Here is a 12,799-nt window from a genome sequence, read left to right as displayed (position 1 = left end):
AATTTTTAAATTTTTTTTAGTAGAGGTGGGGTTTCACCACCTGCCTCAGCCTCCCAAAGTGCTGGGATTACAGGCGTGAGTCACCGCGCCCAGCCAGCATTGTCTCCTCTTTAGGAGCACAGAGGTGCTCTAGATGAAGAGCAGTGGCATCACAGGACCAGGGGAAGTACACTTACCTCAGTTTGCATTGCCACAGCTCTCTTGCCCTCATCCTTCCCTTACTTTTTGATAAATCATGCTCAATGGTTAGGGTTAATGTAATAGCCTTCTCTTAGCATCCTTCCAAAACAGCTTCTACTTACATTTAAAATATTTCTTTAATTTCAAGAATTTTTGAAAATGGTTATTTTTGCAAATGGTAATTTTGTAAGGATGCAAGTCTAATACTAGGGCAAAGGACCCATGTTTTTCTCTAATAGGACTTAGTACTGACTAAGCAAGGGTGTTTTGTTGTACTAGTTTGAGATTTCGCTGTGTGTTTTACTGTTGGACTTTACAGGTTATGAGCATATCATTTGTTCTGTAAATCAAATCCTTTGAATACTGTATCACCTGTACATCAAAAGTGACACAGTATACCTAGATCAAATATACCTGGGTAAAAAAGCTAGAACAGAGACTCAACCTGCAATCCTGTGTGTGTACTCTCTTGGTCTTCAGTGTTCTGACTGCCTAAGCATGCATTTTATTAGAGCTCAGAGATGATTAATGATCTGAAGAAATGGGCTTATGAGCAGAATGAGGAGACTCTTGTGTGGGGCAGCTGGTGACCACTGTGGGATCAGAACAGAGCCTTCCTCAGGGCCTGGTAAAGGATAATTAGGTTGTAGAGTTTGAAACAACTTCACCAATTGCTGCCAAGGATTTTCTAGCGTAGAAAGGCTTTCCTTTACTGCTTTCCAGCTATATGGGCTCTATAGGAACCTTGGTTTCATGAGTAAGAGGAGCCAGCAGTATCTAAAAGCTCATGTGAGTTATGAGAGATGGGTAGAAGGGAGAGATTTCTTCCTACTGCCTTTCGTGCACAGTGTGCCAGCTTGAATTTTTTAAAAGCTCTCTTTGTAGGAAAAGCAGTCTCTAGTTTTACTTTGCTTTATAAGCTTCACCTGATTTAAAACTAGAGGCTTTTCATTTTCCTATGAATCATTTGCTATTCAAACTTTTGTCTTAGTCTGGATATCTGTTCTTAGGTCTTCTCAGATGTTCCAGGTATGACTTACATGGCTCAGGGATACAGGCACCTGTGACCAACACCTTTGAATTTGCCTTTTCACCATCGCAAAATAAATTCAGCAGCCCAAATGGTCAGCCACCATCCAATAAAATGGTCCAGCATAAAGAACTTTATTGAGATATAATTGACATGCCATAAAATAGTTGTCCTTTGTCCTTAGGCTTAATAAGTTGGGAAATTAAGAGGAAAGGATGAAAGGTACAGCTGTATCGATGAATGAAAACCTACACAATGTATGGGACAGCCATAAATATTTGGTTCCCAAGGCTGCTAGTCTGCCTGTCTTCAGGCATTTGATGAAAGTAGAGATAAGCCAGTCACCTATCAAAGCTCATTATTATCCATTAGAAGTTTGGTATCTGTGTTTTGTTCTTTTTTTTTTTGTTTGAGATGGAGTCTCACTCTGTCATCCAGGCTGGAGTGCAATGGTGTGATCTCAGCTCACTGCAACCTCCGCCTCCCAGGTTCAAGCAATTCTCCTGCCTCAGCCTCCTGAGTAGTTGGAATTATAGGCATGCATCACCACACTTTGCTAATTCTGTATTTTTAGTAGAGATGGAGTTTTACCATGTTAGCCAGGTTGGTCTTGAACTCCTGGCCTCAGGTGATCCATCCACCTTGGCCTCCTAAAGTGCTGGGATTACAGGCATGAGCCCTGTACCTGGCCTGGTGTCTGTGGTTTTAGAAATCAGTTCGTCTTTGATTTGCCTTTTAGGAATATTATCAAACCAAAGATGAGTAATTGATTATTGTTCCTAGATTTTGACAAGCCAATACATTTTAGCTAATTATAGTTAACCTTAAATTTATAAGAAAAAACTCAACAAAAGAATAATGCTCTCTTTTCTCCTCCATTTTGAAATCTGGGACACACTGTGTGCTGTGCTTCCTGTGTGTTCTCCACTGCCTAGAAACGGATGGTAAGAGTCTTTACTGATTACACATACCTGGTCAGAGCTGAATGTGATGATTCCTGAAAGGCTCTTTTTCCTAAAGAATTAAAATGTGGGCCGGGCGCGGTGGCTCACGCCTGTAATCCCAGCACTTTGGGAGGCCGAGGCGGGTGGATCACTCAAGAGATCGAGACCATCCTGGTCAACATGGTGAAACCCCGTCTCTACTAAAAATACAAAAATTAGCTGGGCACGGTGGCGCTTGTCTGTAATCCCAGCTACTTGGGAGGCTGAGGCCGGAGAATTGCCTGAACCCAGGTGGCGGAGGTTGCGGTGAGCCGAGATCGCGTCATTGCACTCCAGCCTGGGTAACAAGAGCGAAACTCCGTCTCAAAAAAAAAAAAAAAAAAAAGAATTAAAATGTAACTTGAGTTAGATTCTGCAAGTGAGGAAAGAAAAACACAAGCATTTATGACCCTGAAGTGAACCTATAACTTTTAAGGACAGAAAAAGTATTTTTTAAAAAGTAGACATTTATACATTTAGCAAAATATGACTTGTTTCAAAATTGTCACATTATTAGGATCGGATTTGAATGACTTTTTTTTTTTTTTTTTTGAGACGGAGTCTCACTCTGTCTTGCCTAGGCTTAAGTGCAGTGGTGTGATCTCGGCTCACTGCAGCCTCTGCCTTCTGGGTTCAAGTGATTCTCCTGTCTCAACCTCCTGAGTAGCTGGGACTACAGGTGTGTGCCACCATGCCAGCTAATTTTGTATTTTTAGTAGAGACGGAGTTTCATTGGCCAGGCTGGTCTCGAACTCCTGACCTCAGGTGATCTGCCCACCTCAGCCTCCCAGAGTGCTAGGATTACAGGTGTGAGCCATCGTGCCCTGCCAGAATGACTCTTAAAAAGCTATAGAGACAGACAGAGCAAGCAAACAAGTGAGCGTGTCAGCAAGTGGCCACTGAGTACCTGGAGGCCAGGAATAGAGTTTAGGTCACCCCTTCCAAAAAGTTTGTAGGTAGAAGGCATCTGAAGCCTTTATAGATTAAGAGCTTGTTAGGTTTTAGAGAACTGAACCTCTTGGGATAGAAGGTGAGAAGCCAGTGTAAAGGTGGTGTGGGGGTGGGGATGAGAAAAGCATCTGTGGTAACAGGGTCTCAGGGTTGGCTGAGATCCAGAGCAGGAGTGGGCAGCATGCTTCCTCCTTAGACCAGGGCTGAAGGCAGGTTTTGATGTGGAGGGGACCAGAGAGCAGCAGAGGGAGCTTATGCCAGTTGACCTATTCTCTGTAAAGGAGAGGGGTGGGTTGTTTATCTGCAGGGTTTGGGGGCTTTGGGTAACTGGAAATTGATGTAGGAACTGAGGAGAGAAGAGTTTTAGAATTCTTTCTGTAGGGGAATTTATTAGTACCTTAATTTAAAATGGCCTGGCCTTGAATTCCTCTAAGCCCTAAAAGAAGTCTTAGAGAATTGCAAAAAAACAATATCCCTGGATCCAAAACATTATCTAAATGTTGTCGGAGTTGAGTCAGGATTCTAGCAAGATTTCCTTTTTTTTTTTTTTTTTAAAAAAAGATGGGGTCTCGGACGGGCGTGGTGGCTCATGCCTATAATCCAAGCATGTTGGAGGCCAAGGCGGGCAGATCACCTGAGGTCAGGAGTTCAAGACTAGCCTGACCAACATGGTAAAACCCCGTCTATTAAAAAAAAAAAAAAAAAAAAAAGACGGGGTCTCACTCTGTTGCCCAGCCTGGAGTGCAGTGGCTATTCACAGGCGTGATCCCACTACTGATCAGCATGGGAGTTTTGACCTGCTCCATTTCTGACTTGGGCCAGTTCACCCCTTAGGCAACCTGGTGGTCCCCTGCTCCCGGGAGGTCACCATATCGATGCTGAACTTAGTGCGTACACTTGATTGGCATAGAGCACTACAGCCCAGAACTCCTGGACTCAAGTGATCCTCCAGCCTCAGCCTCCCAAGTAGTTGGGACTACACACACGCCATTGTGCCCGGCTTTTTTTTTTTTTAGATATGGGATCTCGCTTTGTCCCCCAGGCTGGAGTGCAATGGTGCAATCATAGCTCAGTGCAGCCTTGAACTCCTGGGTTCAAGCAGTCCTTCTGCCTCAGCCTCCTGAGTAGCTGGGTATACAGGTGCATGCCACTTTGCCCGGCTAAGCTTTGCTTTTCCATTAAATAATTATTTTTCTTTTTTACTTTTTTGGACCTGCTGATTATTGGAAGCTTTATTAATTTTTTTTCTTTTGAGTTGGAGTCTCACTCTGTAACCCAGGCTGGAGTGCAGTGGTGCAATCTCGGCTCACTGCAACCTCCACCTCCCGGGTTCAAGCAGTTCTGCTTCAGCCTCCTGGGTAGCTGGGATTACAGGCGTGTGCCACCACGCCCAGCTAATTTTTTGTATTTTTAGTAGAGATGGGGTTTCACTGTGTTAGCCAGGATGGCCTCGATCTCTCGACCTTATGATCCGCTCGTCTCAGCCTCCCAAAATGCTGGGATTACAGGCGTGAGCCACTGCGCCCAGCTGGAAGCTTGCTTCTTTAGCTGAAGGAGAGGGGCTCATGCCACCAACCAGTGACTTGACCAGCAGAGAATGCTCCTAAAATTGCTTCTTGGAATCTCTTTTGTGTTCTCCCACAGCATTTTGGATGGGTCTTGTGAGCCTCTACTTCATGATCCTGGTTTCAGATTTAAAATTTGGAAAGTTAGTTTATGGCCATGTCCATGTACGACAAAATACATGGTGAAAAATCAGCATTGGCCATTAATTACTAAGTATAGACAACAAAGTGAGGTGCTCAACTTGAGATTCAGGTAGATCTCTTTCCTACTATTTTCCCCTCCTCTGTCATGGTCACATATGATGTCCTCGTGGCCTTCTGGGATGAAAATATATACATCTGTTTCTTTTGCTATAAAATTAAGTAAAATTTTGGTTTGTGTGCTGCTGAAAGAGTTTGGAGTGGTATATGTAGCGCAGAGCTTAGACCTACTTGAAATTTTTCCATGATTGCTAATGATTTGGAAGCTTTTTGCTCAGTTCTTCTGGATCAGCTAAGCCTTGATGTTCTTCAAAATGAAAGAGAATTGTCTTCATGAATTTTCTGGCTAGCTCATGCCTATTTGAGCAGTTTACCCTAACCTTTCGTGTACCCAACTGTGGACCTTTAAAAGTTGTGCTATCTTAAATTTTAAATATAAGTGTTCTGTCCACGAAGCCTTATGAGATACAGGACCCTGGATACTTTTTTTATTGTACTTATTTTTAACTGTGACACTTTGTTAGTGGATTAGCTAATTTTGGTCAAGTTTATGAATATATGCCTGGAAGGCCGGGCGTGGTGGCTCATTCCTGTAATCCCAGCACTTTGGGAGGCTGAGGCTGGCAGATGACAAGTTCAGGAGTTCGAGACCAGCCTGGCCAAGATGGTGAAACCCCATCTCTACTAAAAACACAAAAAAGTTAGCCGGGCATGGTGGCACATGCATGTAGTCCCAGCTACTCTGGAGGCTGAGGCAGAAGAATCGCCTGAACCCAGGAGGCGGAGATTGCAGTGAGCCAAGATCGAGTCACTGCACTGCAGCCTGGGTGACAGAGTGAGACTTCTCAAAAAAAAAAAAAGCCTGGGAAAAAAGAGGCAGAAGTTGTAATTTGGTAAGCCCTTGGATGATTTGGATGATTTCTCCTGAATTTTGACCCTCCTCTCCTTTTCCAGTTATTTGTATGAGCTGATGTGCTTGTAGGGGCTGAGAGCCTGTCTGTGTTTCAGTTTATCATTGTTGCCTCCAGACACTCACAGCTCCTTTGATTTGAGGGGGTTGAATGCTTAGTAGTTATTTATTCACTCACCTCTGGAGGGGATATGTGGCCAAGGCTATGGAGTAGTCTCAGGCCTTATATGTGTGTGTGTTGGCACATACACAAACGCTCCCACAAAATCTGGTACAGACCATATACACACTTGCACAAATATTAGGATTACTAGGTATTTAAAAGGGGGTCAGTTTTTCTAACATAGCTGGCAGAAATTTTGAAGAGTCTAAGTTACTGTATTACACAGTTTATCAAAAAGTCATTAGTGGTGGTTCCAAAATTACCAGAAGTCTGAAAAGTAGAGCTTCCCTGCTGAGTGATCCTAGCTTATGTTACACGCTGGTTATGAGTGGCTGGGTAGGCACAAAATGCTTGTTTTTAAGTGCTTGGCAGGCAGTAACACCTTTAAAATGAAAAAAGATGTAACCACTTGGTGTAATTCTTAACATAATAAAAACCAAAAAAAAAAAAATTATGCTTATGTTGGATTTATTCTGTCTTGACTTTCATTAGGTTGATGTATTAAATGAATTTTGTGTTTTCTTATTGTAAGAATTAGAATCCTTTGCTATTGGAAAGGCTAACAGTTGATGTTTGAGCAGAAAGATAAGTGTCTTGAGTGGCAGCTTCATTTACTTGGGAATGCTTGTCATCCCTGTCAAAGCAAAGCCGTATCTTTGTGTCTTCTCCCTTTTGAAGGGACACAGTTGGGATTCTGTTGCAAATCTGAAATCTGTGGCAGATGTCAGAATGTACCATTTACAAAGCCCAGGGTCCCTAGAGCAAAGTGTTTCACTGGTTTTCTGGTAATTTTCTTGCCTTTGGGAAGTTCTCATAAGAATGGAAAGAAGGTTTCTCTAGCATACTTTTTCTTTTTGGCTTATAGCAGGAAATATGGGTATTTGTTGTGTTCTGTATTTTAAGTCTTTTGTTGCAATGTTCTGATCAAATGTTTATGATAGCATGGGCTCCTGGAATATTGACGGCAGGGACTTGTGTGAAGCCAGTTGTCTGTTTCCTTGTATAAGGGGTGTGTGACCATTAATCCTTGTCTGAGGGGTGCTTTGACAGTCTTGGGGGACATGTGTGCCTATCTCAGCCATCAGTGACAAGTCTGGCTGGCTCATCAAGTCCGTGCTCATCCTGGTCTACTGACAGTTTCCTACCCTATCCCTTTGGTCGACTCACCATGTGGCTCACATGGGTCAAGTCTCTGTGTACTGATGAACCTTATGCTTTCTTACCAGGAAGAGGAAGAACAGGAGGAAGAAGATGATGATGAAGATGATGATGACACTGATGATTTAGATGAACTTGACACTGACCAGTTGCTGGAGGCAGAGTTGGAGGAGGACGACAATAATGAGAATGCAGGGGAAGATGGGGACAATGACTTCTCACCTTCTGATGAGGAGCTAGCAAACCTTCTAGAGGAGGGAGAGGACGGGGAGGACGAAGACTCTGATGCAGATGAGGAAGTGGAACTGATCCTGGGGGACAGTAAGTATAGGGCAGAGTTCAGGCTGCACCTAGGCACCCAGGGCAAGATCCCTTCTTTTGTGCCCATACAACTTAGAGGGCAAGCCATACCACAGTTCTGTGCCCCATAACTTGATTTACTTCTCTGGTCTCTTAAGGCAAAGCACCTTTGCATCTCTGCTCTCCTGCTCTGCTATCAGACTGTGGAACCCAACCAAATGGCTGTTATCTCTTATCTTTCAAGTAGAGATTGGCAGACTTTTTCAGTAAAACCAGACAGTAAATATTTTATGCAGCCGGGCGTGGTGGCTCATGCCTATAATCCCAGCTTTGAGAGGCTTAGGTGGGTGAATCACCTGAGGTCAGGAGTTTGAGACCAGCTTGGCCAACATGGTGAAACCCCGTCTCTACTAAAAATACAAAAATTAGCTGGGCATGGTGGCACACGTCTATAGTCCCAGCTACTCGGGAGGCTGAGGCAGGAGAATTGCTTGAACTCAGGAGGAGGAGGTTGCGGTGAGCAGAGATCGTGCCATTGCACTCCAGCCTGGGCAACAAGAGTGAAACTCCGTCTCAAAAAAGAAAAAGTAAAAACACAAAATTAGCCGGGTGTGGTGGTGCATGCCTGTAATCCCAGCTACTTGGGAGCCTGAGGCAGGAGAATCACTTGGAAGGCAGAGGTTGCAGTGAGCTGAGACAGTGCCACTGCACTCCAGCCTGGGCTAATAGAGTGAGACTCCATCTCAAAAAAAATTTTTTTCTTAATGCTTTGTAGGCCATGTGGTCTTTGTTGCAGCTCTTCAGCTCTGCTGTTGTAGTGAGAAAGCAGTCATAGACAATATGTAAATGAATGATTGTGGCTATGTTCTAATAAAACTTTTTTTTGCAAAAATAGGTGGTGGATTTGTAGTTTGTCAAGTCCTGCTTTGTCACCAGGCGCCAGGCTGGAGTGCATTTCTTTATAATTCCCGCTGAAAAGAACAGCACCCCATGAGGGGCTACTTCTGACCAATTATAAAGAAATGCAGGCCCTCTTGTGGAGGAGCCCTTTCCTGTCTCCCTTTGGCTGATCCCTCCTAAAAGTCAAGGGACAAATATTTCCCTTTGGTTTCTGTTTTATTCACTTCCTTTTATTTACCTTTCTTTCTTAATCCAATTTTGAGGAACAAACTTCAATTTTTCTGGTTCATTCCCATTAGGTTTCTGAAGTCAAGTTTGTCCCCTGACTATGGTAATGAACCCTGCAAAAATCAGCAAATAGTTCAAAGAGCCTACTAGCTCTGTAGCTGTACATGAATCTTCTTACCAAGGCTGTGTTTTTTTTTTTTATTAGACAGAGTCTCACTTTGTCACCAGGCGCCAGGCTGGAGTGCAGTGGCACGATCTCTGCTCACTGCAACCTCCACCTCCTGGTTTCAAGCAATTCTCCTGCCTCAGCCTCCCAGGTAGCTGGGACTACAGGCGCATGCCACCATGCCCAGCTAATTTTTTTATTTTTAGTAGAGACGGGGTTTCACCATGTTGGCCAGGATGGTCTCGATCTCTTGACCTCGTGATCCACCCGCCTCGGCCTCCCAAAGTGCTGGGATTACAGGCTTGAGCCACTGCGCCTGGCCTTACCAAGGCTGTATTTTGAGGAAGCTTGGGGGTGGGAGGGTAGGGGAGTGTCTTCTGTCTGTTGATCTGCTGTTGATCAACTTCTGTTTTTTCATACTTGGAGGCTGAGGTGGTTCAATGGAGCAAGCCCAAGCCATGGTCAGACACAGGGCGAGTTTTAATGAACGTTTTTGTCATATGTGAATAGTGAGATACAGGAAACAAGTTATACCTCCTTTCGATTACAAGTAGTTAGCAAAGTAAGTTCGTAGGGTCAGCAAACAGCAAGCCAGCTGATGGTGGTGCTCCCAAAATAAGAGAGGATCACTTTCATTTTCCCACTCTTAATTTGAATATAAAGCCACTCAGTTTATATTTGGCCTGTACAATTACTGCCTCTTTTAGCTGTTTAGGAAATTCCTTCTTTCAAGCTAAAGGTAATCTGGAAAACTTTAACTCGATCAGTTGTGAGAATATTGTTACTTTATGAGAATATTTACTATGTGAAAATAATGAATCACAACTTGAGGATGTCTCGGAGTGGACTTCAGAATTGTGGTGGAGATGCAGAGGTGGTGTATGGTGCACACTCCCTTGCTCTTTCTGTGTTTCATAGAAGATCCCAGCTGCTGTCAGCAAGCGGAGCATTCTTAGCACCCATGGTTTTCCTCACACGAATCCTTTAGAGCAGTAGCTCTGAACCTTATTGAGCTTATAAGAAGAACCCTTTTAGGATGGGGTGAAAGCCATAGAAACTATAGAAAATCATGCCCATGTACCCCCATGTACCTTTACATAGGCCCTGGAGCCTGCAGGGACTCCATGATTCCAGATGCAGAGCCCTGGCCCTAGGAAGAGAAGCACCTTGATTCTGAGATCTTTATGTGTCTCTGCTTGTCAGCCCTGCCTCCAAAACCTGTATGATGTAGAGCAATAGGTTAAACATTACAGGGATTAATTATATCTAGATTGCCTTTACCTTTGAGACTTTTCAGAATGGGAGATCCCAACCAGGGTTTGGGATTGGGTCCCTTCAACACTTGGAGAATGAGGAAAGGCTAAGGAAGGTAGAGAAAGTTGGTGCCCAAGCCCTGGAGGTTTTCTCTCAAACCCTGAGCCTGACAGTTACTTGCTTTAAGAAGGTTGTGCTGTGATCTTGTTAAGCTGCATTTACAGTCCTTAGATGTGCTACAGCGTGTTTAAGATTCTTAGTTCTTAAAAGCTGCACAGCTGCTGGGCAGAAGGGTCTGGCATCGTTGGCTTGCGGAGAACATGAGTCCTGGGGGATGCTGTGGATGCTGCCATGGGGACCAGGCAAGTTTGTGTTGTGGGGTGGGGACACAGTGCTGGGCTTAGCTCTGAGGAGGAGGCCCTTACACCCTCCTGTGACACTTCCTCTTGGAGCTCTTACAGCAGAGGAGCTGAGGCTTGCTTTGTTCAGGTATGTTAGGTAATAGTTCTTTGCCATCTCCATCTTGTTTTCCTATTCTTCACCAATGAAGTCAGGCCACTCTTGTGCCCAGTTAGGACCAGGAACACTGGTTTTGTCAGCCATTTCTTCTGGTTACTTCAAGACTTTCTTGTACCATTGCCATGCTTTTCTTGGTTTTCCTTTGTCTACTTCAGTTTTCTTCCTAAAGGAAATTGTGTTTGGAGATGGTGAATGAAGGAAGGTTTGGGAACATGAATTCTCTGTCCAGGAGTTGATTCTCTTAGGCACTGGAAAAGGCTGATGAGGGATTCTTTGCATCTAGTAGCTGCTCCTTTCCACATGGGACATTTGCAGGGCTCCAGCTCAGGCTTTGTCTACTTGCCTGGGGACCTGGTTAAAATGGTTTCTTAGCCTCCTGAGCTACGAGTAATCAAATTGGGCACTGAGAGCTTTCCTTTTCTTTCACTCAGCAAATATTAAGAGTCCCTACAGGCTAGTTACCATGTTTCTCTCTGATTTTGATCAGCCAGACATGGTGTATCTACCTTATCTTGTGGGTCCTTTTTGCTACCACTTAAGTTTCACCCCTTAATAGATCCAGAAGTGTTAATGTGTCCATGTGCTGCCAGAGAAGGCAGATTGTCAAGCAGAGAGGGACCTCATCAGAGACAGTGCCATCTTCCAGGGCATCACACTGTTTCTGCTGGCCTCCTGCCTCTGGATGGGTAACTGCTTCTCCTGTATTTCTGCAAACTGACCTGCACCTTTTTGGGAATATAATTTGCAGATTATATTCTGAAATGAATCTAGATTGACTATCTCTGCCTTGGTGCAATTGGTCTTCTGAGGATTAAAGGGAGTGACTAAGGTGTTTAAGAAAAGATAAATCTCTCATTTTTGCCTGGTCTTAGCTTGCCTTTCTAGTGGTCTCTTGGGGTCAGGCAGGTCTGTGCCCATTTTGGAAGGACACCAGGGGCCAAGGGCCATGGAGGCTCACTTACTGCTCTCCTCAGCTCTGCCCTTTTGCAGCCATTTAAAGTGACATGGGGGGAAGCTTCAGATGGCACTTGCTCGATCCTTTCAGCGCCTCCCAGGCAGGAAGCAGGGGCACTTTGTCCAGGCCCTTAGGAGAGTCAAAGGTCCCAGGGAGAATACAGCTGCCAGGCAACAGGAGTGTTCTCCAGAGCCAGCTCCAACGAGTTAATTGGTGTGTTTTCTTCTTTCTAGAAACTGGTAGTTAACCTTGCTTGGGCATAAATGTATGTGAGTGCGGGTGCGTGCTTCCTGAAAGCTTCTTATAAGCCTAGTGCGTAATCTTGTCTCTCCCTTTTCTTCCCTTTCAGCTGATAGCTCTGACAACTCTGATTTGGAAGATGACATCATCTTATCTCTGAATGAGTGAGGAGCCATCACTACTTGGAAGAGATTCTTGGCAGGCGAGAAACTGAGTCAAATGAATTCAGAATATATTCCCTTCCCTTTCTCCCAGGGCTGTCTTTTAAGGAACTGCATGCCCTGCATTCAGAGGATTATGACTTAGAAAGTCTCAGTGGCACCTGAGAGTCCTTCCAGAAACAATAACAACCACAAAAATAACAACAGGGACTAGGCCCTCCTCTGTACCCCCCAACCCCATCCCCATTTCCTAGGATGGACACATCTTTCAAGGGAAAAAAAAACATGTCTCTGGGGTATTTCACAATATATTTTCTTTGTATAATGTTCTTTACTTAAAGAACAAGAAATAGTTTTTTATAAAACTTTAAAAATGAAAAAAAAAAAAAAACAAAAAACAGGCATTTATAACTGAGGGTATGAACTTATATCCACCAGGTCTCTTGTCCCTACACTTCATTTTCTTTGGAAGAAAATGATGTCTAAAGAACAATATAGAGGCATTTTTACATACGTATTTAAATGAAAAAGGAAAATCGTGGTTTCTTAAATTGATAAGGATTAAGAATATTTTATTATAAATATAATATATGATTTTTTAACCTGTTTTGTTGCCTCATATGCTGTCTGCTTAATTTGTTTTCCTTCGTGCCAGAGGTGGGAAGGAAGGCTCTTTATCTGCTGAGTATGCCTGAATTCACCCACCTTCGTGGTTTGGGGGCAGCATGGTCATTGTGGATATTGGTTTTGTGGAGTTGAGGGAACTTAAGATATAAGTTCACTCCCTCTATTTTTCTTTGTGATTCAGTTTTTCAAAAATATTTTTTTCTTCCCTTTCTCCCCAATGTGGAAATTACAAATCAAAGGCCTTTTTCTTTAATGTAAAGTGTATTTATTTTAAAAAAAATACAAAATAAACTACAAGTCTGTCTTTG

General features: G+C 43.6%; 1 protein-coding gene across 6 annotated transcripts in view; it reads left to right on the top strand.

Annotated features, from left to right (window-relative positions):
* DCAF1 (DDB1 and CUL4 associated factor 1) overlaps positions 1-12,799 on the top strand; it is an 88,351-nt gene extending 75,552 nt beyond the window's left edge. For 4 of the 6 annotated variants that reach the window (XM_064367140.1, XM_064367141.1, XM_064367142.1 and 1 more), the window contains one exon: positions 7,210-8,780. In XM_064367140.1, the coding sequence (XP_064223210.1) occupies positions 7,210-7,572 (363 nt within the window). In that variant the 3' untranslated portion in view covers positions 7,573-8,780. Of the gene's footprint in view, positions 1-7,209; positions 8,781-11,812 lie in introns of those variants that run through there. The other 2 variants (XM_064367144.1, XM_064367145.1) reach the window with 1 other exon arrangement.

Source organism: Aotus nancymaae, unplaced genomic scaffold (genome assembly GCF_030222135.1).
Source record: "Aotus nancymaae isolate 86718 unplaced genomic scaffold, 86718_ANA_hifiasm-v0.15.2.pri h1tg000067l, whole genome shotgun sequence".
Classification (NCBI taxonomy): domain Eukaryota; kingdom Metazoa; phylum Chordata; class Mammalia; order Primates; family Aotidae; genus Aotus; species Aotus nancymaae.
This window is presented reverse-complemented; position numbering and strand designations above follow the sequence as displayed.